At 53.4% G+C, this 22,762-nt stretch overlaps 3 protein-coding genes across 19 annotated transcripts in view; all 3 read left to right on the top strand.

Moving 5' to 3' along the window:
- The window catches only part of TCF3 (transcription factor 3), an 80,160-nt gene extending 67,178 nt beyond the window's left edge, over window positions 1-12,982 (top strand). For 7 of the 17 annotated variants that reach the window (XM_055707335.1, XM_055707323.1, XM_055707328.1 and 4 more), the window contains exons 18-20: window positions 452-690; window positions 4,511-4,655; window positions 5,457-12,982. In XM_055707335.1, coding sequence (XP_055563310.1) covers window positions 452-690; window positions 4,511-4,653 — 382 coding nt within the window. In that variant the 3' untranslated portion in view covers window positions 4,654-4,655; window positions 5,457-12,982. Of the gene's footprint in view, window positions 1-451; window positions 691-3,726; window positions 3,954-4,510; window positions 4,656-5,456 lie in introns of those variants that run through there. The other 10 variants (XM_055707325.1, XM_055707331.1, XM_055707324.1 and 7 more) reach the window with 4 other exon arrangements.
- Window positions 6,279-12,982, top strand: LOC114014485 (uncharacterized). Its single transcript, XM_027798309.2, has one exon. The coding sequence runs from the start codon at window positions 6,279-6,281 to the stop codon at window positions 7,467-7,469; it is 1,191 nt and encodes a 396-aa protein (XP_027654110.2). The 3' UTR covers window positions 7,470-12,982.
- A 2,572-nt stretch (window positions 12,983-15,554) lies between these two features.
- Window positions 15,555-18,181, top strand: LOC129736048 (cytochrome b-c1 complex subunit 10). Its single transcript, XM_055710017.1, has 3 exons — window positions 15,555-15,658; window positions 16,349-16,483; window positions 17,912-18,181. Exons 1-2 carry the CDS (start codon window positions 15,609-15,611, stop codon window positions 16,467-16,469), a joined length of 171 nt encoding a protein of 56 aa, XP_055565992.1. The 5' UTR covers window positions 15,555-15,608; the 3' UTR covers window positions 16,470-16,483; window positions 17,912-18,181.
- Window positions 18,182-22,762: the final 4,581 nt, after the last annotated feature.

The raw sequence follows: 22,762 nt of genomic DNA, 5'->3' as shown, positions 1-22,762 counted from the left end.
GCTCGGAGACCTCACCAGGGTGATGCTGCCCGGAGGGGCAGCGCCAGCTCCACTCCTGCCAGACCGCAGCCACCTCCTACCCTGGTGGTCTTCCCAAAACGCCAGCTTGGGACACCGGTGTTGGCCCCCTCACCTTCTCCAGGCCACCCTGCAACCTCCTGGCAACAAGCTCAGGCCTTAATCACATTGTTGTGGTTTCTATCCTTGCTGTTTGCAAAGAGGCAGAAGAAGGGCCTTAACTGCTTCTCTCCAAAGTCACTGCGTGTCCCCGTGTCTGAGTGTGGGGCACTGGGCCAGCATGTCCTGGTGGGAGCACGCAGGGTGCAGCGCCCCGGCTTGCACGGGGCTTGGCATCTCGGTGCCTCAACATGTGTTTCTTTTCTGTGAGTTGACCAGTGCTGAGAGTGCACGCGAGGAATGTCCCTGTCTCGTTCTTATTTTAAACCATTAGTCAAGATGAGGATGAGGAGGACGATCTTCTTCCCCCAGAGCAAAAAGCCGAGAGAGAGAGAGAAAGGAGGGTCGCCAATAATGCCCGTGAGCGCCTGCGGGTCCGTGACATCAACGAGGCCTTTAAAGAGCTCGGACGCATGTGCCAACTCCACCTAAACAGCGAAAAACCGCAGACCAAACTGCTAATCCTACACCAGGCCGTATCAGTCATACTGAACCTGGAGCAACAAGTTAGAGGTCAGTGAGGGTCCCGGAGTGGTGATATTTTACGTATCTGATCGGCACGGGGCTGTCTGTCTGTCTGTCTCCTGTGACGTGCTGTGGTGCCTCGCACTGTCTGTCTCCCCTGTGTCCTTGAGTTCCCAAGGCTGTTGATGTCTTTTTTTTTTTTTTTTCTCTCCTTTTTTTTTTCTTTCTCCCCCGTTCCCCCCCCCCCCATCCTCCCCCGTCCCCCCCTTTTTTGCATCCCTGCTGTTCTTTGTTCCCCACTGCCACTCTGCGTGCTGCATGCTGGTCCCAGAGGGGGCACCTGCGCCGTCCTTGCTTTCCTGCAGCCAGGCATTTTGCTCAGCTGCTTGGCCAACAGAATGAGGGGGGCGGCGGGGAGGGGGGGGCGGCAGTTCAAACCCCAAACCCAGCAAATCTGCCAGAGGGGCCCAGATCTGACGTCTCTCCGAGGGCTGCTCCAAGCACAGAGCCCATCTCTGCCTGCAGCTGCAGCAGCAGTGAGTGACGCCCTGTCCTCCCTGCCCGCTCTGCGCTCCTGTCCCCACCGCTGCACCCTAGGTTGGTGGGCACCCGGCAGACCCCTGGGGATCGCTGGAGCCGTGCGAGGGGCAGGGGACGGAGACGCTGAGCCCAGGGTTGAGCAGCCCTTGCTGCCTGTACAGCCAGGGCTCCGGTGCAAGCTGGGAGCGCTGCCCATCGCTAGCAGAGCCCGGAGCTGCAGGCGTGCGCACGCAGGGTCTCCCCCCGGCCGGGGCATGCTCGCTCCCTTCCCCGGCGCGTGTGCCCATCTCTGCCACTGGTGCTTGTCCTGGGTGCTGCGTCCCAGCGGGAGGGGAAGCGGAGGCCTTGGCTTCCTGCTCTGGAGGACTTTGCTGCTTTGTTCCTGCATCCCGCAGTGCATGCTCCCGCTCCTGGCCCGCTGCTGCTGGGGTGCCGTGGCAGGTTAACCCCCTTTCTCTCTGCAGAGGCTGTTGTAACACGCATCGGTGGTTTGTGCCTGGCTGTGCTTCTCTCTGCTGGCCTCTGCTGTTGCATTGATGTTGGAGTCCTTTGTGCCTCTCTTCAGTTTGTAATTTTTTGCCTTTCATAACATGTATATTTTTTCCTGTCTCTTTTTTAATTTCCCTTTCCTTTTTTTTTTTTTTGAGTTTTTATTTTTTGGTTCTGTTCTTTCCGATCTCCTACAGACAGTCCCCAGCCGTGACCTCTCGGTGGTCCCACTCTCTACCTTGTACTTGCTGCTTGCGGATCGAGGCAGGAGCCGAGGGGCGGCGGGGGGGCAGGGGCTAGACAGAGTTGGCACCGTGTTCACTTTGGTCTCCCACGCTTGTCCCTTTTTAAACCCTTCTTGGACACAGTCGGGGAAGCGAGCCGAGCCCCACGTGCTGCCGGCAGCAGGCAGATAGGGTGCCCCTTCTCTGGTGGTTTTGGCCTTTGGGCTGCTTTGCAGGAGAGAAGCCGACCCCCACGTCCCCTCCTGCAGGGCTGCTGTGGGAGGGGGTCATCGGTCCCCGTGTGCCATGGGCTGCCAGGATCCTCCTGCTGCCATCAGCGGCTAATGGGGTGTGAAGGGACAGGTGAAGATTGAGGGGTGTTGTGGGGGTCAGTGCCCCCTTTGAGCAGGGCACAAGCCAGCCAAGGCACCGCACGTCCCTGTAACCCAGAGGACCCCGCACGGCAGCGCAGACCACCAGCAGCAGTTGGTGGTGGCAGGGAGACGGCTCCATCCTGCCCCGCTGTGGCGTGCAAAGCGCTGCTGGAGCTGTGTCTGCACTGCGGGGAGCCGCCAGCCTGTGTTCGGAGGAACGAGCAGGGCAGGCTCAGGTGCTGGGGTGGCTGGTGGCTCCGCTCCCCCTGGCCACCCTGGGCGCGCTGGAGAGAAAGTAGCGGTGCCGGTCGGGGCACCAAGGCAGTGAGGAGGGGACACGGGCAGGGACAAGGTAGCAAGGAGAGGAGGCAGGCAGGGGCAGTGAGCACAGGCACATGCTTGCCTGGGGAGCCCTTGCTTTGCTCCACGCAATCGGGCACCGCCTGGAGGCTCTCCAGCCCCCCCGGCACACCCAGGAAGGCTCTGATGCTGCGGCCCCTCTTCGCTGAAGGCTTATCCCCGTAGGGCTCCCCTGGAGCCAAAGGCCAGTCTGTCCCAGTTCCAGGTCTCACCCAAGGACCCTCCTCAGATAGGTGTCTTTCCTGCAAGAATTTTTGCTCTGGGGGAGAAGGTCGTCTGTACAGTAAATTGGGGTTTGGAGGAGATGGGCTGCAGGTGAGGCCATGGTTTAAGATGCTGCCAGCACGACTCTGCCTTCTGCCCTTGTCACTGCGTGTTTTGGACACCCCTGGGGTGCTGCCAGTGGTGGGGGCTCTCCCAAAGCTCCTGGCCGTGCCTGGAAAAGAAAATCGCCCCCTTCCAGGGTGATTTTAGCTGTGGTGAAAGACCTGGATTCAGTGTCTGTGCATCTGAGACTGACCCTCAGCAGCAGCCAGGGCACTTGGTTCCTGCCCCTGGTGCTGCCCCCCAACCCGTAAGAGGGTGCCAGGCCAGGCCGCCTCGCACGGCTGCCCCAGGTGCCTTCCTTGGGAGGATTTTGCTGCAGATGGGATTTTTGAAGGAAATCTTACAAAGAGGGATTTGCTTTCTGTCAAAAAGTCTTCCCTTGGGGGATGAACCCGATGTTTTTGGCTGAGACCACCCCCGGAACTTATAGTTTCAAAGCAAAAATGAACAGGAAGGCAAAGTTTTGCAGAGGGGAGAAGGTGTCGGTGTCGATCCTGCATCCACTGCCCACCCTCACCCCCGGCAGCACCCTCTGGCCCCGTGGCCGCCTGGCCCCGTACTGGCAGCACCTTCACGTGGCTCGCAGAGGCAACACGCAGCCCAGAGAGCCTGGGCTGCTCCAGAAAGCACCTGAGACCAATTGGCTTTGCAAAGTGAGGCTGTTTGAGCCGTTTCCAGTGGACACCAGAAGCACTACCAGCACGGCAACGTATAGCCCCCCTCCTTGGTACCACCCCCCCTGACTAATCCCTGTGGTGCTATGAACCCAGCAGTACAGACGAGGCCTTGTCACTGGAGGACAAAGATCTGAGGGACCGGGAGAGGAGAATGGCCAATAACGCCAGGGAAAGGGTGCGTGTGCGGGACATTAACGAGGCCTTTAAAGAACTGGGACGCATGTGTCAGATGCACTTAAAAACGGACAAAGCACAGACCAAACTGATCATCCTACAGCAAGCGGTGCAGGTCATTCTGGGCCTGGAGCAGCAAGTACGAGGTATGGTACCAGCTGGCAGGTGCATTTCGGGGCCTTTCTCTTCCCCCCACATCTCTGTGTGCGTGTGCATCTCTGTTGTGACTCCTGCTTTCGGCGTGAGGTTGTGTGTTTGCATTGCCAGCAGCACCCTCGGCTGCACCACGTGGCAAGCTGAGCTTTCCAAAGCCCCGGCCTGGGGTAGATTTGAGGCTGCTCTGTCCGTCTCCCCTCATGCTTAATGGGGAATTTGGCACCTGGATCCCATTAAGCAGCTTTGGAAAACTCAGTCCTGGGCCCCGAGAGCTGGCTGAGGCACTTGGGGGTTTTCTGTAAGCAAGCACATGTTTAAATTGGCACGGTGTTTCAGCTGGGCAGGGGGTTTTGCTCTAGCAGGGGTCCAGCCAAGTTACTGCAGCCGCTGCAAGGAGCAGCTTGCACTGAGGTTGTTTCCTCGCATGGTCCCGTGTGTCTGTCCTGGGACTCTGTCCTCGCTCTCTCTTTGGGATGCTGTTACCATGCGCGATGCTGTTGCCCAAACTGAGGTTGCTTCCTTCCCTCCCTTGCTGTTTTTGGCATAGAGCGCAATCTGAACCCTAAAGCAGCCTGCCTGAAGCGTCGGGAAGAGGAGAAAGTGTCCGGAGTAGTAGGAGATCCCCAGATGACACTTTCAGCTTCACATCCTGGTCTAGGAGATGGTCACAACCCTGTTGGACACATGTAAAGGTACCGTCCCCCATCGCATGATCCCAGCACCCTGTTGCAGCTCCAGCCTGCTGCCAACGCACGCTGCTCTGCTTTGGCTGCTCAGCCCCATGTGCTCAGCACCAGCCAAGTCCTTCTTAATTTACTATAAGTAAATGACTTGCACACGCATGTCACTTGCTCATCCGTGGACATCCAGAGCCTCTGCCCCACAGGAGAGGTGCAGCCATGTAGCCAGGACGGAGGGTTTCGGTGCTCCCACCATCCTGAGTGAGCTCAGCTCAGCTCTGCTCTGCACCTCCCAGCCCTGCCACAGCTGGCTACTGGAAACCAGCAACTCCTTTGTCCGATGGCTCTATGGGAGGGAATGGGCAGGTCCTAGAAATGCCAAGAGAGACAGAAGGTGACATTCCCCACCCCCCAGCAAAACCGTGGCAGGTGCTGCTGGGCTGTCTGCATTTGAAAGGGAACATGGTGCGTGGCCAGGAGCAGCTGAGCCTGTTGGGCTGTGACAGGGGTGTCAGCAAGGGACTGAGCAGACCCACAGCGGTGGGGCAGAGGCTGACCCCCTCAGGCACGTGGAGGGGCTGTGGTCCCCTGACATCCCCTGTGCTGGTGGCTGCCTGGGGCTGCCCTGGAAAAAAAAAAAGGCAAAGCTGTTGTCTCAGCAGAATAGCGAGCTCATGTCTGGGCTCTGCTGCAGCCACATCGAGCCTTGGGGCTTTCTTGGGGCTTGCGACACCCCCCACCCTTGCAGGGAGCAAAGTTTTATTCTCATTTGGGTTTCTCTCACTTCAGGCTTTTGGTTTTTTTTATTTGTAGATCTTCTTGTTCCTCTGGATATGGAGATCTGTAGGAAGAAAACCCTCGGTGTGACCTGCAACCTTCTCGAACCATAAACTTTAGTACTGCTAATACTGACACACATGGACGGATCCTGGCATGACGTAAGGGGTGGAAAAAACACTTTGTCAAAAACAAAATGAAAACAAAAAAAATTGCCTTAAGTATAAAGTGCAGAACAGTCAATACATATCACTCAGTTAGGAGGGGGTGGCGTGTTCTCTTGGCTTGTTCACAAGCAGCCAGCAGCAAAATTGTGCCTAAGCTTGATATTTCTTTTTTAAAAAAAAAGAACATTAGTTATGAGATTTTTTATGTAGAACAAATAGCAATGCCTTTTGGTTTTTTTTAGCTTCTTTTGCATATGTTTTGTAAGCAACAAAAAGAATTTTTTTTTGTATAAAAAAAATGTCTTGTACCCCATGCTTTTCTGCTGCTGTTTCTATAGTTAACGTTGCATCTTTAGGATCAACCAGAATATTAAAATTGTATTAAGAGAGACTGGATATAAAGAGAGGAATTCTCAGATTCGGCTCTGAAAGCCACTAAAAGCGAATGTAGCCACAGCGAGGGGATGTTCTTCCTTGCCTGGCTTGTACCTTCCATTATAAAAAAAACAAACTCGTGCTGAATTCACCATCTCTTTGCTTTGGCCGCTTCTGATTTGAGAAAAGGAAGTTAAACAGCAAAGCAAGTAGCAGCAGTATCCCTCAGCGGTGCTCCCGCTCCCCCTGGGAGGTGACCGAGGTCCATCGAGGGTCTCTGCAAGATTTGCTTTACTGTCGGAGGATCCTGGAGGCCATGGTCCCACCTGGGAGAGGAGGTGCCCCACGGCTGTCCCAGAGCATCGTGATGGGGAGGACGAACTGCCGGGAGAGAGTGGGCCTTGGGGGGTGGAAGAGAACCGAGGGACTAGGGCGCTTCCAAGGTAAGCAACGAAGCCACACGGATGCAAGAGGAAAGCTGGGGCTGGAGGAAGGCACCTCTTGCCCACGCAAGAGCAAATGCCGCTGTCAGGGCAGCACTGAACAAAGAGGAACTGAACAAAGCTGGAGGAGTGGGAAGAGGCAGAGGCGGACAAAGCAAAGGCAGCAGCAGGACACCAAGCCCCCTGCCCCTGCAGCAGACGGACCCGCAGATGCTGGCAGCGGGAAGGGGAGGCATTGCTGCGCTCGCTCCAGCCCTCAGCAAGCCGCCACCGGCAGCAGGATCCCAGTCTTGACGCGGCTGCTCCCCGCACTGGAGCCACCACCATCGGCAGTGCAAGATGCTGCAGGCTTGGGGAGAGGGGTGGTGTCGCACGCCACCTTCGCCCGCTGTCCTATCTCCAAAGCGTCCTTGGAGGCAAACTGGGCTCGGCATGCTGCCTGGCATGCTGTGGGGACGCAGAGTGGCCGCTCTCACCTGAACGTGGGCTCCCCTCTCTGTGCTGGAAAGGAGGGGAGCAGCGAGCGCCCATCCTGTGGAAGATGCTCCAGCAGCCAAGCTGGGCCAACGATCCCTTTGCTCCAAGGGCTTCCCAGAGTCACTCCAGACCGCTCCAGTGTGCTCAGCGGGAGGAAGACCCCTGGCAGCCCCACCGCAAGGCAGGGTGCCCCAGAGATGTGGGATCAAACAAAGAGGTGCTTGGTGGTGCTGAGCTGCGGCAGCCATTCTGGAGTTGGCAATAGAAAAGCGTCCATTGGGAATTTATTCTTGTTTCTTCCTTCTCCTTCCCCTTCCGAAACATTTTGTCTGTGGTTCTTCCGAGCTGTGCCGGCGGACAGGGGATGTTACATCCCATGTCAGCGGTGTCAGTGGTGCTGTCGATGTGGGGCCGGCTGCTGCCCAGAGCTGCCTGGCAGAGCCCAGGCAGGCAGGATAGCTTGTGGGGCACAGGTACGGGCCTGGGGGTACGTGGGGATGGTGAGCACGGCAGGACCACCAGCCGCAGGGTCCATTTCCCCCCTCTGCTTCTCTGGCCTGTGCTCCTGGGGAAGCTGTGTTGTTTAGGCACAGGGAAAGGGAAGGACTGGCAAACAGGATTAGGTCCTGTGGCACTTCCTAGCAACCTCAGGCTTCGGCAGAACCTCCTGGTGCTCCTCTGTGCTTGTAGCTATACTTTGTACTCCAGCAAAGCCTGCGGGAAATGCTCAGGACATCGCTCATCTCCCACCTACACCGGGTACCGTGGGCTCGGCCCCTGTAGCATCTCAGAGAGGAGCCACTTCCAAGTGCCAGAGCTGTACGGGACCATCTCTCCCTGCTGCCCCTGGCATTGCCCTGGGGCTCTGCAACATCCAGCTGTAGCTCTGAGGCTTTTGGGTGCTTCTGGCTTTCCCTGCCCACAGCCCACCGCTCCCACCATTGCTTCTGTGTGGTGAGACCTGAGACCGCAGCAGGCTCCAGCTCTGTCCCCAGAAAGGCTTGGAAAGGTCAGTGGCTGTGGTCCCTGCAGCCCAGGAACACGTGTTCTTCTTGCCTGTGTCAACAGACATATTTCAGCCTAATTAGCTCGTCAGGTTATGACACTCTTCCCCTCCCTTGGGTTATTCTGCCTGCTTAAGCACTGAGCAGTGTGAGACGGATGAGGTTTTCCACCGTGTGTGACAGCCTTGCCCCTGTGGAGCTCCCCTGCAGCAAAAGCCATGTCTTCCTGAAGCATCCTGCTGGGTTGGGTCGTGCTTCAGATGCTGGAGCGAGTTTGGTTTTCGGGGATGGTAAAACACGCAGGGAGGGGGGCAGTGCCCCTCCATAGCCTGCCAGCTGGGCCCAGATGCTCAGACAGCCCCGACTGATGCTCTGGGGTAGGAACTGGGGACGCATCGGCTGCTCTCTGCAGCCTTAAGAGGCTGCTTCATCCCGCAAACATTTCTGCTTCATCAGCAGGATGGTGCTGGACCCAGCAGGGCGCTCGCTGCTTGGGGTTTTCTGCTGCCTCAGTGCTGCTGCCCCAGGACCAGGGAGGGATGGAGCAATGTCCCAGCCCTGGCAAGCTTGAAATGGTATAAAAAAATTTGAAAGTGCTTCCCCAACACTTCCATTTTGCAACAAGAATTTGAGTAGCAGTCGTACAACTGGATTTAAAGACAAGAGATTGTAGTCAACAAAAGTCCAGAAAGTCAGCAAAATTGGAAAATTGAGAAGATTTATGATTTGTTCAAAATTTTGCTGAACTCCTTCATCCCTTCCGAGTCCTGGCTGATGCTCTGCAGGCCAGGGGCGACTCCTGATGAGATGCAGCCTTTCCCGTCATCCCCAAGCCACCAGGCTTTGCAACAGAGATGGGGCTTTTCATCTGCATTGAGGTGATTTAGGTGCTGTTTACTCGACAACAAAACCAGCTGACTTCTGTGGCGAGGCTTGGATGAAGGTCCTTGAGCTTAAAGCCCCAGTGCCAGGGTTTGGAGGAGATCTTAGATCCTCCAGCAGGGAAGTGTGATGTCAGGGGCTGGTGGTGCTGTGCCCGGGAGCTGCCTCCATGCCACAGGGTGCTTTGGGTGCTGTCGTGCTTGCTGTGGGTGCCTCGGTGGCATCTCTGCTCTCCAGGTGCACAGGGAGCAATTTTGGAGTGCAGCAAGGAAAAAAATAACTTTGGCTTGCCCAGTGTGTTTGGCGCAGTGTGAATGTGGTGCCTGTAACCTGCTAGGGAAAGTGGCTTTTCTGAAAATGATCAGTCAGGTGCTGTCCCAAAATACCACCCTGAAATACCAGCCTGTTGCAATGAAACTCTCCTCTTCAGGTGTCACGGTCAGGGGGGGCCAGGGTCTGCGCCCTCCCCAGCCCCCGGCTCTGCTGACATTCAGCCCTGCAATCTTAAGGATCACTTTTCTCTCCAAACCGCTTCTCTTGTGTCCCTTGCACCAGTGCTTCTGCAAAGAGAGGTGTCGCGGCTGGGTGACGTGCTGCGGGGTGGCATTCAGCTTTCTGCTTCCTCTCTCAGCCTTGCATGCGTGGGGCCTCCTGGGCTGTGCGCCCCTCGTCGCTGGGGGCCACAGAGCCTCCACAAAGGGTCCTTCATCAGAGAGAGAATTGGCAGAGGGGCCGCCTTCCCCTGAGTGCATTGTCCTGTTTCTCCTTTCCCAGGCTGCAGTAGCTGAGCTGCATCGTGGTCAAACAGCAGAACTGGGGTCTGTGGTGCAAGGGACCTCCTCTTTCCCCCCTCCCGAGCTGCTCCCTGTCTCCCTGCACATCCTACCCGAGAGCTCTGCATGCCACCAGGTGCTGGGGAGTGTCTGGAATCCAGTTTATTAACAGTAAAAATTGCAGATTTTTGTTCGGGTTTTTCCCCCCCCCCCTTCTTCACCTGCTTTTGCCCCAGAGCAAAACAGCTGCAGCCTCCCAGAGACTGCACCTTTATGGTCTCGTACCGGCCGCGCTCGGCATTGTCGGGAGGCGGTGGCAGTCTGCCTGCTCCCGCTGCCAGCGCCCCTGGGGAGCAAAATTCCAGCTAACCCCCTGCTTTGGCAGTTGCTCCCCTGCCTGCGACCCACTAGTCAGACCTACTGGCTTGAGTTCAGCTCCAGCTCTTTGCCAACATTTCCTCGGGCTCTCTGCTTGTACGGCTCGCGCTGGTGTCCTCTGGAGGTGTGCTGGCAGGAGGGACAGGACCTGGGACATCAGGGTCCCAGTCTGTGCCCCTCCTGCCTGTGCTGAGTGGCAGCCTGGGAGCAAGGGGTGCAGCAGTGGCTGGGCAGACGGTTTGCAGGCGTCGGGGCAGTTGATCTGGCTGTTGGGGGGCAGGTCCCTGCCAGCCCCCCATGGTGGGGTTGACTTGCTGCCCCATCCCTGTGCGCCGTCGCGCCAGGGCCAGGGATCTGGATGCTTTGCAGTTGGGGTTTTTGCCGTCTCCAGCAGCGAAGTGCAGAAGCACGATGTGAAACCTCCCCGGCTGTGGCTTCAGCGAGCCGGTTTCCCCCCTAGCCCCTCTGTCGGTGATGAGCCCGTTTCCTAGAGGTTTTGCACTCTCTGCCTGGTAGCAGTTGAGCAGGAAGGGCAGAAGCAGGCTGGGATTTCCCCAGGAGTCTACAATTTCAGGTTCAGTGCAGAAGCCGCTCTCAAAGGTCCTTTGTGTCTCATGCGTGTACCCAGTGAAGCCAGCAGAGCCTTTGGGCCCTGGACGCTTGCAGCGTGCTTCAGCGCATCCTCCCCGTGGGCAGGCAGGAGGCCCTTGAGAGACAGGAGGCTTCTGAAGCCCCCAGTCCCCTGCACCCCTGAGCTTTGGTGCCATGGGGAGGCTGCCAGCTCCAGTGCCTGCGGCCCTGTTGTGTGCTGTGCTGGTGACTGGGCCAGCTCCAGTTAAAGCGAGCCCCTGGTGTGGGGTTTGAGCAAAGAGCTGAGAATGGGGAGGTGAGGCAAAGCTGGCACTGGAGTTGGGCCAGGGCAAGCCATCAGCCCCCGAGGTGCAGCGCTGGCTAACCTGGAGCCAGCTGTGGCCGCTGGATTCCCCTGTTCCTGCTCGACACCAGCAATAGCAAGACCTGCTTTCCATATCACAAGCTTGCACAAGTTCTTTACCCTGTTAAATCCTATGCAACCCCCTCTCCTCTCCCCTGGGACTCTCCAGATCCCATCCCATCCCATTCTCTGTGCTCTTGCCCATGACAAGTTCCCACTGCCTGCTGCTCTCAGGGTCCAGCTTGATTTCTAGCAGCTCTGAAAGCATTTCAAGACTTGTGCCCTGGAGCTGGGCGGGTGGTGGGGTGGACGAGGGCTGAGATGGTGGGAACACTCCTTCCAGCTCATGCTGCAGGAGCTGAGCACTGAATTGGAGAAGGCAAGGCCTGGTCCTAGGGCTCCTCCATGCACCCTTCACCCTCCTGTGCCTTCTGCTCAACGCTTGGTGGCTCGCTGCCAGCACCCTTCATCTCACCCAGCACCCCTGAACGGAGATGCTGTGTCCCACCTTGTTGCTCCCGGGTTCTGTGGACTGTTTTGCTTATGCCTAAGCCTCAGGCTTGGCTTGGCTGCCCTTCCTTCAGCTGCCTCAAGCCTGACGGTGTGTTTCCCTTCCTCCTGTGCTCCCCAGTCTCTCCAGCACCTCTGAGCCATTTTCCTTCTCATGCAACCACCGTGGGTTTCTTCGTGGCTGGGGCAGAGCCTTGCCACCAGCTGCCCGGAGGTGGGAGGGTTTGGGAGGTGGACACTGCGGGTCAGTCCTGCGGCACAGCTGTCCTTGGGGCAGGCGGGGGGGGAACAGGGTGCTCGGTGCAGAGGTTCAATGATCTTCAGGGTGATGCCCCCCCTCTGGGGAGCCAGCAGCTGCAGTGCCTTTACCTGCGGGACTCCCGCGTGAGCCGAGCGTGGAGGTGGGCTCTGGGCAGGAGGGGGGTGCAGGCTGCAGGTGTCCTTTCTGCTGGACCTTCTGCGTCCATCCTGCATCCCACCCTCAGGGGCAAGAGGCAGCCCTGCCATGGGCCTCTGTGCTGGTATTTCTATTCCTCTTGCTTTTGTACGCCTCTTGCTCCTCAGGTCTTGCAATACCCACCCCGGTCCAGCCAAGCACCCACCACGGAATAAAATTTGTGCCCCGTTTCTTGGCACAGCGCAGCTGCCGGCACCAGTACGGGAGTGCAGAGGAGTTTGTGCTTCAAAATGGGGTGTCCTTTGCTGAAGAGCATCCCAGAGCCCCACATCCCTGGGCTGTGCCCGGGGGGACCGTGGAGCTCCCTGCAGCAGCGAGCTGGGAACGCCGCGATTCCCCCTTCCTGGTGCCACGTCTTCCCAAATCACTTGAAACCCACCAGCTTTTTTGAGGAAACCTGGTAACACGGGGCCTCTTGGGGAGGGAGGTAGCTGTGGGAAGCCGTGCACCCTCCAACCGGCGGTGCTTAATGTGTCGGGAGAGGAGAAAGAGGCACCTGGTGAAGTGGAGCAGGGATGACCCCAACCACATGCTTGGACCTCGTGGTCTGCAGAAATGACCCATTTTTATGGAGGGCTCCAGCTTGTTGGGGAAACAAAGTGTTACTGGGTTGCTCTTTCTATATATTTTTGTAGGACGGGGCGGGGGGTGGGAGAGCAGATGGGAGATGCCTGCGGAAGTTTATTTTTAACCCCGTAGAAAGTTTTGGGTTGTTTTTGGGTTTGGGTTTTTGGCCTTTAAAAAAATGGTCCTTGCTTTTGATGTTTATGCTGCCTACCTGTAAATCCAGATGTACTTAAGTGGCTGAAATCCTTGTTCTTAAATCAGATACACATTATAGTTTTGAACTATATATATAGTAAATATATATATATATATGCCTAACCCAGCAAAAAAAAAAACATTAAAAAAATAAAGTATTTGGGGGTGGGGAAATGTGTTGTTCTTTGAAATGAATCACAATTGGGGGATAAAATTGTGTTTCTGAGTGCCTCAAGATATGAATTGTTTTCATTTTTTTAAATAATTTTATACAAGTGTCAAAACAGCTGGCTGGATTATTTGGAATTTTTAAATAATCCTAACTTTTTTAAAGTAGATTTTGAGAACTGTCCTGTATATAACAGTAATGTAGCAATAAATGTGACATTTTATAACAATATTACTTTTTTTCCCCATATCTGTTTTTCAGATGTTGTATACCTATGAATGAAAAGTTGTAATAAAGGTTTTACCTTGTACTAAAAAAAAAAAAAAAAAAAAAAACAACGACGAGACAGGTTTTCCGACACTGTCCACTCTCGCTGCTCCTGTGCTCTGGGCACAGGTCTTGCCCACCCAAAACCATGAACTCGTGCACTGCGAGTGCTTCTGACCCCCCTGCACGTGGCCTCTGGTGAGGGTCTCCAGCGCGCTGCCCATCACCGTGGGATTTGGGCACTTACCCCTGCTGTGCTCAGTGGGGTCCTTTACTGCCTCTGGGTGCTGCTCTCGTGGGGCAGGGTGCCTTTTAGCCCGGGTTACACGTGGCAGGGATCTCTTCTTAATTTTTATTGCTGGAAAAATGTGCGTTGAGAGTGCGGCCCCTGCCTGGCTGGAAGGAGGGGGTGCTGCAGCACGGCGGCTTGGGCAGCATCCAGTGAGGGTGGTACTGGCAGGGCGCAATTTGGAAATCGGGTCAAACTCACCCAGCCTGTACCAGGAGCCCAGCACAGACTGGTAATGCGGGAGACAACGTGGCAGAGCATTGACGAGGGTTTAAACCTTGCAAGAAGGGGCTGGATCCAGTACCAGGAGACAGCCCAGCCTCGTAGGTGCTCACCCTCCCAGACTCATCCATGGGGGGAGGCTCTGCCATGGCGGGGATGAATCATGTGGGATCTCCATCACCTTCTGCCAAGGGCTCAGCCCTGGCCACAGCATCTTCAAACCACTGCTGTGGGGCTGAATCATGTGGGGTCTCTCTCCATCACCTTCTGCCGAGGGCTCAGCCTCGGCCACAGCATCTTCACACCACTGTTGTGGGGCTGAATCATGTGGGATCTCTCGCCATCACCCTCTGCCGAGGGCTCAGCCTCGGCCACAGCATCTTCAAACCACTGCTGCGCTGTGCTGCCCGGCCAGGCTCTCCCTGCTCTCAGCCTCCAAGCTTCACCGCGCAGGTGTTGCCCCCCTCATCGGCAGGTATTCCCCCCCAAATCATCATAGCATCAGCCCTCGTGGTGGCTGGGTTAGCCCTCCACCAGCAGCTCGCTCAGTGCGTTAGAGACAAACTTTCGGGGGGAACCAGAGCTGCATCCAGGAGCACCGAGCCCTCGCGGATCCTCTGGGAGACCCTGGTTCTGAAGAGGAGATGCTGCCTGGGAGCATCCCTCCTTTCTCCCTTTTGTTGCCTGTGCTGCTGCAACTTGGGACTTGTCAGCATAGGGCTGAGCTGGAAAACCAGTCCAATAACTGGGCAGTGGCTCTGGCCACCAGTTGAATCTCCCTAAACCCTGGCTGCCCTTCTCTTGGCAGCGAGCAGCTCTGAGGCCGGGCACTGCCCTTCCCGAGCTGCACCGAGTTCATGGAATGAGGGTCCTTTCGATTCTGTGTCTCCTGGTCTGGGCTGACCCTCATCCTCTTCGCCTTCGCTGCCTTGATTTAAAGAATCAATTAGCAATATTCGAGTGAGCGGAGGTTATCTTTATTCGGCAGCGCTGGGTGCATGGGGGATCGCTCCACCAAAGTCATGCACCCCGAGGGGATTTTTCAGTCCCCTCTTTATACAAGCAACTCATACATATTCATTAATTTCCCATGAATTCATTTACATATTCATTACAATTCCAGGAAGTCATTTACATAGCTCACTAAACTAGTGACCATGATTTAATTCCTTGTCTTTGCCACGTTGTATAAACAACAGGAACTTAGGACCAGATAGCCTTTTTAAAGGTGACAAATCCAAGGACTTAGCAATTAGTACATCCCTCATGTTAGCAAGAAGGGCCCTTGGATGTTTCCCAACTTTCAGATAAACGTAAGTACATCATCCTATAGATAAGTGATACATCATTCATCATTCACCCTCCCTTGCGCCTCGGTGGCAGTGGCAGCCCAGCCGCAGGCAGCCCAGCGCTGCAGGATCCCGTGTCCCCCGGGATTTTCTGGAGGTTCACGAGGGGCTGAGTGGCCCCGGAGCGAGGCCTGGGGAATGTTGTGGGATTGGTGGTGGGTTTAGGACCCTCTGCTGAAAAAGCTGGCTCAAAACCCCCGGCCCTGCTGGGAGAGGCTGGGCCGCAGCCGGGAGGGTTTGCAGAGATACTGGGGGGCTCAGCGTGGGGGATGAGGGGCAGCCCCAGTGCCATGCGGGGCCAGTCCCACCCTCTGGGCTCCTGTCCCCCCTCCACCATGTGGACAGCCTGTCTGAGGGCTCCTGTCCCCCCACCACCATGGGGACAGCCTGTCTGAAGGTTCATGTCCCCTCTTCAGTGTAGGGACAGCCCGTCTGAAGGCTCCTGTCACCCCACCACCATGGGGACAGCCCCTCTGAGGGTTCCTGTCCCCCCTCCAGCACGGAGACAGCCCGTCTGAAGGTTCATGTCCCCTCTCCACCGTGGGGACAGCCTGTCCCGGCTCCGGCCGGGGCCGCACGCCTGCGGGCCGAGGCGCGGGCGGGGCCGTTGCCATGGCAACGCCGCCCGGCTCAGGCAGCGCCGCGGGCACCCGGCCCAGCTCCCGGGGTCCTTCGAGGCGCGGCAGCGCGGCCGCGCGTGCGCAGCGGGGGTGACTTTGAGGGCGGCGGGATGCTGAGCAAGCTGGTGGGGCCGCGCTACGTGCAGCTGCTGCAGAACTGGTGAGGCCCGGGCCGGGCTGCGCCCCCCGCTGCGGCCTGCGCTGTCCCGTCCCCTCCCCCGGCCGCGGCCTGCAGCCCGCGCTGTGTCGTGTGTGTCGTCGCGTCCCCACTTCCCCGCCCGGTGCTGCTGTCGTGTCGTGTGTCGCCCCCCCCCCCCCCCCCCCGCCCGGCGCTGTCGTGTTGTCTCCGAGCCCCCCCCCCCTCCCCGGAGCTGTCCGTCTCCCCCTGCCCTGTCCCCAGCCCCCCGCGCACTGAAGGGACATCCCGAGCTCCTTGCCACCCCCTGCGGCTGGTGCCCCCCACCCGGGTCCCCGTGAGGGCCGCTGGCCCCGGGCTGGGGGGGGGGCGCAGGGGTCCTCCCCCGTGCTCCGGCTGCTTGAGTGTGGCAGGCCAGGGCAGCCTGCAGGCCGAGTGAGGGGACACGGGCTGTCACAGTGGGATAGTTAAATAAGTGTCTTTTCTTACCTTGGCAATGCCCTTTTAAATAAAAGCATATTAGCCTCTTCCTGTTAAGTGTCTTGACCACTCTGGGCACTAATACTTTTCTCTGTGTGAGATTCAAGACATCTGCCGGGCATTTTTCTCGATGGCAATGACTTTCCCCGGTACCTCCTTCAGCACTTGCCCAACCTTTCCCAGTGGAGAATTAATGTCGTTTACCTGCACGTGTGTGTGTCTCTCTCTTTTTAGGACTCCCACCCTCATTACATGGGGTGGTGTAGCTGGTACTGGTTTAATATGGTTCACAGACTGGAAGCTGGTTCTTCAATATGTTCCCTACATCAGTGGCAAGTTTAAAACTGAAGACTAAGCTTCCCTCTAATGGTAAGTTTTGTTTGTGCATCTCTTTGCTTAAGCGGTAGCATGACATTAATGTGTCCTCTTTGGCCAGGGCACAATCTTATTGTTGGTCCAAACCAGACCTGCTCAGTTTGATTGTTCAGGGCATTTTTTAGGGATTTGTTTTGTCGTTTTTTTTTCATCTGGCCTTACAGAGCACCAGGAGGATGCAAGAATATGTTTTTCAAGTGATTATTTTGCAAGCAATGGATTTTTCACAACTTTAATAGGTTCTTGAAGTTAAATCAGGTGTTCTGCAGTAATTTGGAACTTGGCCGGTCTGTTTACTTCTGTTCCCTTCCGTTCCTAGGTAGAACAGCTTCAAGCTCATGACTAGTTTTGTTGCTAGGCAAATTCAGACTCCTTTCTGTTCTTTGTAACTGTTATCAAAAGTTGAACGTTCAGAGCTGGTTGCTGTGTACCACAAATTAATTGGAAAATTGGCTTTCTCACAGTTTTTTTTCCCCCTTCTTTAATTGCATATGAAATGTGCTGTTCTGAATCTTCTATAAGACTGACCATCCACAGAGCTAGAGCAGCTGTTGGACAATACCTTGCTGGGCTTCTAAATGCGTATCTGTGTGGTAGGCAGGCTTAAAACTTTTTTATTCCTTGCCACAGATAGAAGGCAGTTTGGAAGATTTTTGCTTTGCATTAAAGGCTGCTGATGGGTAAAAGGTCCGGAGGAAACTGCATACATTTCAATACTTGTTTTTTCTGGTCAAAATAACAGTTACATTTAAATGCTGATAAAGTAAGATACTCGCCTTCAAGCTACACGGGATTTTATAGGGAAATTAGTGTGTCTGGAAGTCACAGAGCAAATTGTTAGTACTTTTGTAAGTCTCTTTTTCCAGAGATACTTGCTGCAGTTTAAACAATTTACTGTGTCTTCCCCATTTTCAAAATACATATCACACAGATCATTTGTGTAACCAAAGGATGAAAGAAACCTTTTGTGAAAGTCAGCTGCACTTGTAGCATCTGGAATGACTGTAGATGTTTACAGACCAGTCAGTGGAAAAGCTTTTGAGTTATGTAGAGGCAATTAAATTCTCTAGTAAGGGCTTTCTGTACTTAAAAATTGTCTTAGCCAGTAGTAAGTTGGATCAGGGATACATTCCTGAGAGCACAGCTTGTGTTCTGTGTTTTGAAGCAAGAGCTTTGTTGTGTCATTGTGCATAAATCATCTGGGAAGAGGCGTAGAGAAAAAGGATGTTTCTTTGGTGGCCTGTGATTTCTTCCAAAGAGACTATGGGCCTGCATGCCTGCGTTCTGCTGCGCCTGTACTAGCTTCTGTCACAGAAACTTCTTGCCTGGATACTGGAGGCTTTTGAAATCTGCCTGTTAGTGTTGGCTGCTGTAGCACTTTGCAGGAAGCACTGCTTAATGATTGCTTTGTGTTTATTGTAGGAAATTTATTGCTGGATAGAATGTTTTGGAGCCATCCGTCCGCTGAGATCCTGCTTTGAGGTGAACTTGAAATGCCCAGTACAGATTCTGCAACAGGTTGTGGTGTCCCCCTCTCTCCCATGAACAGCTGTGACCGCTTGATTGTGAACGAATTTAATTTTACTGACCAGCCTGTCTAGTACTTTTCCTCTGATCACTTTCACAGCAGATCTTTGTCCTAATGGGAGTTACTTATAAACCTGATGTACAAAATAAACCAAGTCAATGATATTTTGGGGGTTTTTGTGTTACCTTCGTAGTTCACATTCTTTAGACTAGACTCCTGGTTTGGGTTATGTCTTTTTTTGGATGTGTGCCTGAAGGAAGGCCTGCTGCGTGTTTGCGTCTTCCTGGGCAGGTTTCTCAGGCATCAGCCAGTGGCTGCTGGATTTGATGAGCCTTTTGTTTGTCCTCAGATCCTTGTTGCTCATCGCTGTTAATACTGCTGTAGTTCTTCATCTGTTCTTGGGGACGTGTTGATTTTAAGCTAATCGTTCCTAGATCGGTAGCAACTGTGGGCTCAAGTGTGCAACCAGTATCGCGGAATTTCGTGGTAATGCACATTCCTGAGGTTTGTTTCTTTTTAACATCAATCTGTGGACCGCGTAAACTGTCTGAATGGGTACACACCATTTTAAAGCAGTGTGCGCTGTCTGAAGAATGGCTAGCTTTTCTGACTTAATCTAGGACTCAAGGAAGGCAGTCTGCAAACCCTGGGAGGTTTTCTGTCTACCAGGGTGAAAACCAGTGGTTTAGAGAGCTGCTCAGTTACTTTCTTAATGTGGGTTTTGAGTAGGAAAAGAGTATGTATCAATACTTTATAGGTGTAGTTATATTTGCCAACGTAAATTGGTGATGAAACAACCCACTACCAATACCCTTTAGATGAAAAAGTTTTTAGCTGTTAGGAAAAGGAAGTACAAGGATTATTTTTGATCTGGTCTCTGCATCTAAGTCACGGCAGATTACTTGGATTTAGGGGGGAGGGTGCATCCCTTTCTGCAAAGACCAGAATTTGCAAATAAACCTCTCTCTGTGTAAGAACAGGATCACTTGTTTTCTCTCTGTTTAGTGCCAAACTTCACCTTGTTATAATTTTCTGGTTGTAATAAAAGGTTTGAATCTCTTTAGGGAAAAATCTCAGTTGTAGCAGCTGTGGTGCTCGGGTGTCACCTTCAGGGCTGAAGGTTTCTGAGTGATGTTTCTATGGAAAACTCATGGAAAACTCTTGTAAAACCTGCCTAAACAGTGGCACTGTGCAGGATGCTTGAACTACTTTTTAGCAAAATAATTTCTTTAGCATTGCTTCAACAGCACCACCAATAATTAATTGGGGAGGGCAGGGAATATAATTTTCACGTGCAAAACTCACCTTGCTGCCCTGCTGTGTCCCATAAGATGGGACAAAAGCTTATGGCTGAATGGGATAAGCGTGCCATTTCCTCAGGCTGTCCCACTGCCCTGCTGCAGCAGTGGTCCTGAACTCCTGGCTGACTCCCAGGAAGTTTTTCTCGGTGGCAATGCTTGACAGCAACAGCCTTACGCTATTTATAGCGATATTGATCCATTTTCAGCCAAAGTACGCCTTGGAAGTGGTCATTATATTAGCTTGCGCTTGCATGTCATCAGGGTTGCGAGTTCAGAATCGAACAATTAGAGTCTCTGCTCTTACTTTCCTGTTTAACATGTCTAGACAGGATGGGCATAATATGCTGCTGCCTTTAGAAATGACCTAGTTTTGGCTTGTTCCTGTGGGGTGGGAGAGCCTCTCTGCTCGCATGGCTGAGAGCTTTTCAGGCCTTGAGCCGAGGGTCTGTCTGTGTTGCCTGTTCCTCTAGGGACCCTGATCTCATCTGGCTGCAGTCCTCGTTAGTGAGAGTTACCTTTAGTGAAGCCCCAGCGATAACATCGTGCACGGCAGATAAGATTAGAAGATACTTAAAGGAGAAAAACATGCCTAAAATACCAACCTGCACAGGCAGGCACTGCAAGAACCGTACAGGCTTTAGATTTGTTTGCCCTTTGGCGATTGTTTAGCTGCTTGTGTTTTCTGCAGCATTTCAAATGATAGCTTTGTCTCTAACGCTAGGATTAGTGTATAACTGATTTAATTTCTAGTATTTCTCCTTCCACAAGACCAAGCACACTTCAGAAATATGCTATTACAAGTATCTTGTGCATTCTTGGGCAAATTTCTGTTAAAATTCAGATAACTACTGTTCAAGCATCATGAGTGATCTTTCTCATTTTTAATATTGTAGCATTGCCTCTTTTCTGACAGTTAAATATTTTTCAGAATGAGCTAACCAAATGTCACATACATTTGTTAAAAGACAATGACCCGACAGAGAAGCTTCTCCTGCAAAACCTGGCGAGTTCCACTGGAGGGCACAGTGGCAGCTGAGCTCACAGGGCTTTGGATTTGCAGAAATCAAAAAGCATCTTCAACTCTGGGTTAACGATGTAACTTCAAACCCAACTCCAAGAAAAGGAAAGCTCGCATTCCTGCCTGCCGTTCTGGGGCATCTGTCCATGCTGGTACCTCCACTGTACTTTCATCAGGAGGGGTATGAGTGGAGATGGGACAGGGCAGTTGTCATTGCAACCACCTCAGCACTGTCCATCTGCTACATTCAGCCCTTGTCTGTCTCTTCTCCTGGACCAGCCTCAGATTATGCCCCTCTCCAGGGGCTGGTAGGTTGGGAACTCCCCAGTGAATCCTGCTCTGGAATAGGCTCCTCTCTTGGGCCTGGGATATGTGGCTGCGGAGTGGGAAGCTTTCAGCTGGTTACCTGCAGGGCTAAATTGGGGTGTTTCTCCTGTCAGGATATCCTGTGGCATGCTTCCATGGCTGACGACAACTGACCTGGGTGATTTTTGGATTATCTACTAGTTCTGGAACAACTTGGGCTTTCTGGCAGCTGTATGCGCTTTCAGCTGGTGGCAGTGTCTGCAAGTACCTTCGTGTCTGTACCTTGGGCTCAAGGGAGAGTTCCTACTCAAACATTTCATGTGGTCGTAGGCGAGTAAATGTTTTCCTTCTATAAGCTGTTGCTGAGCCAATTATCAGTGAAAACTGATTTTCGAACTCCTGCTACCCTGAGCTTGAGGTTCAGTGGATGTTTAAGAGGTCACCTTCTCCATTCCTACCCCACAACGGGATCCGCTCCCCAGCTTTTCCAGTTTATTCTTATTATTCTGCCATTGAGGCACATTTCACGGTCCCTCTACATCATCTGTTTCTGTGCTTGACTTCTCAGTTCATATGTCTGGAAAAAAAGAAATTCGCCTCCCCTCCTGCAATACAAGCCCAGTAATTCTTTCCCTTTTATGTATTTGAAGGCTATTATGAGATCTCAGCTGTTTTCTTGAGACTAAACAACCCTTTTCCATCACAGGTAATTTTGTAGACAGCCGATGATTTTCATCACTCTCCTCTTGGCTTGCTTCCAGTCACTCCCTGTCTTTCTCAGAATGCAGCATCCCAACGTGAATGGTGTCTTGCACGATCTCATTTCTTAGTGAAAGGTTTGCTCTTTTTGGGGGCTTTAATTTTTATTTAGCAAAAGAGGATTAAAAAGAAAATAGTGGTTCGTGTGAAAGAGAGGGCTACCAGGTTTCCATCCCTGGTGGCTTGGAGCAGGGGGGTGAGATATGGGCAGGACTCTGCTTCTGCTTTTGCTCCCAGGTGTAGTTGCCAGTGGGATTGAGGGGAACCCTGCAGCATGTGGGGGGTGCTGCAGTCTCGTCCTTACTGAGGTCTGCGCCCAGTTTGGCTGTTTGCTGTGCTCAACAAGAGCTAACTGCATCCCTCTCTGCCTCGCTTTGCCTTTAGAGGCTCATTTTTAATCAAGCTGTATTTCACTAGAAGTTTTTGGCTAAAATAGTATGAGTTTGGCTGGGTTACAAGGTGTTGGTTTTGGGGGTTTTTTTGGGGTGTGTGTGTGTGGTTTTTTGGTTTTACAAAAAGGGAAAGTGGATTTACAAAAAATAACGTGCTTTTGAGCAATACTGGCAATTGGAACTTTTCTGACCTGTGTGTTCGAGATTGCAGGATATAACAGTGGTAGCAGAGCAAAGTATTTCATAAGTGTGAGCCCAGGAGACCAAGTTAAACACAAACCATCAAAACCAAAACAGAAAACAAGCGAGAGAGATGGAGTGCCTTCAGGGCAACAGAAAACTGTATTGATTAAATTAAAGACAAAATTCCCACCATCCCATATCTTAAATATAAAAATCTTCCTGTACAAAGCAAATGTAACCCAGCACCTACAGGCGCACCCAGCTCTTGGAAGTAGTTTTCAATTTGCACCCCAGAGTCTGTCCAACTTGCACCCTGTGCGTGGGGGCTCTGGGTTTTCTCCCACCCACGACACGTTGGCGTATCTTTCCTCGCACTCCCTGCTGTTTTCCAAATTTTGGAGCTTGGGACAAATGAGCAAGCCCTGTTTTAAAGAAAAAAATAAACCCGAACAAGTAAATACACCAACAGCTTATCGCACAGGTGAGGGCCGGAGGAAGCAGCGGAGGTTCAAATGGACTAAAGAAAAAGTTGGAAAAGCGGAGCGGTGCCTGTGGCCAGGATCCCTGGCATCGCCGCTGTTTGGAAGCCTGATGGTGATCGCTTTGGCACTGTTGGTCGGTGCAGGGTTCTTAAAAAAAATAATTACTATTATGTCATTCCTTCTTTGGGGGAAATTACAGACTCTGACATGCTTTGGCCACTCTGGTGTTTTCCAGCACGTGGGTTCGGAGAGGGTGAGCGATGCCGGACACTCCGGGTGCTGTGGTGGGGTTTGGCCATCCGCC

The sequence above is a fragment of the Falco cherrug genome, chromosome 4, assembly GCF_023634085.1.
Source record: "Falco cherrug isolate bFalChe1 chromosome 4, bFalChe1.pri, whole genome shotgun sequence".
Classification (NCBI taxonomy): Eukaryota; Metazoa; Chordata; class Aves; order Falconiformes; family Falconidae; genus Falco; species Falco cherrug.
This window is presented reverse-complemented; position numbering and strand designations above follow the sequence as displayed.

What these genes read in the sequence shown, in the direction of transcription:
- LOC129736048 (XM_055710017.1), top strand. Translation starts at nt 15,609, where the DNA reads ATGCTGAGCAAGCTGGTGGGGCCGCGCTACGTGCAGCTGCTGCAGAAC. An exon ending in GTGCAGCTGCTGCAGAACTG is followed by an intron (nt 15,659 to 16,348) that starts GTGAGGCCCGGG and finishes CTCTCTTTTTAG; the next exon opens with GACTCCCACCCTCATTACAT.
- LOC114014485 (XM_027798309.2), top strand. Translation starts at nt 6,279, where the DNA reads ATGGTCCCACCTGGGAGAGGAGGTGCCCCACGGCTGTCCCAGAGCATC.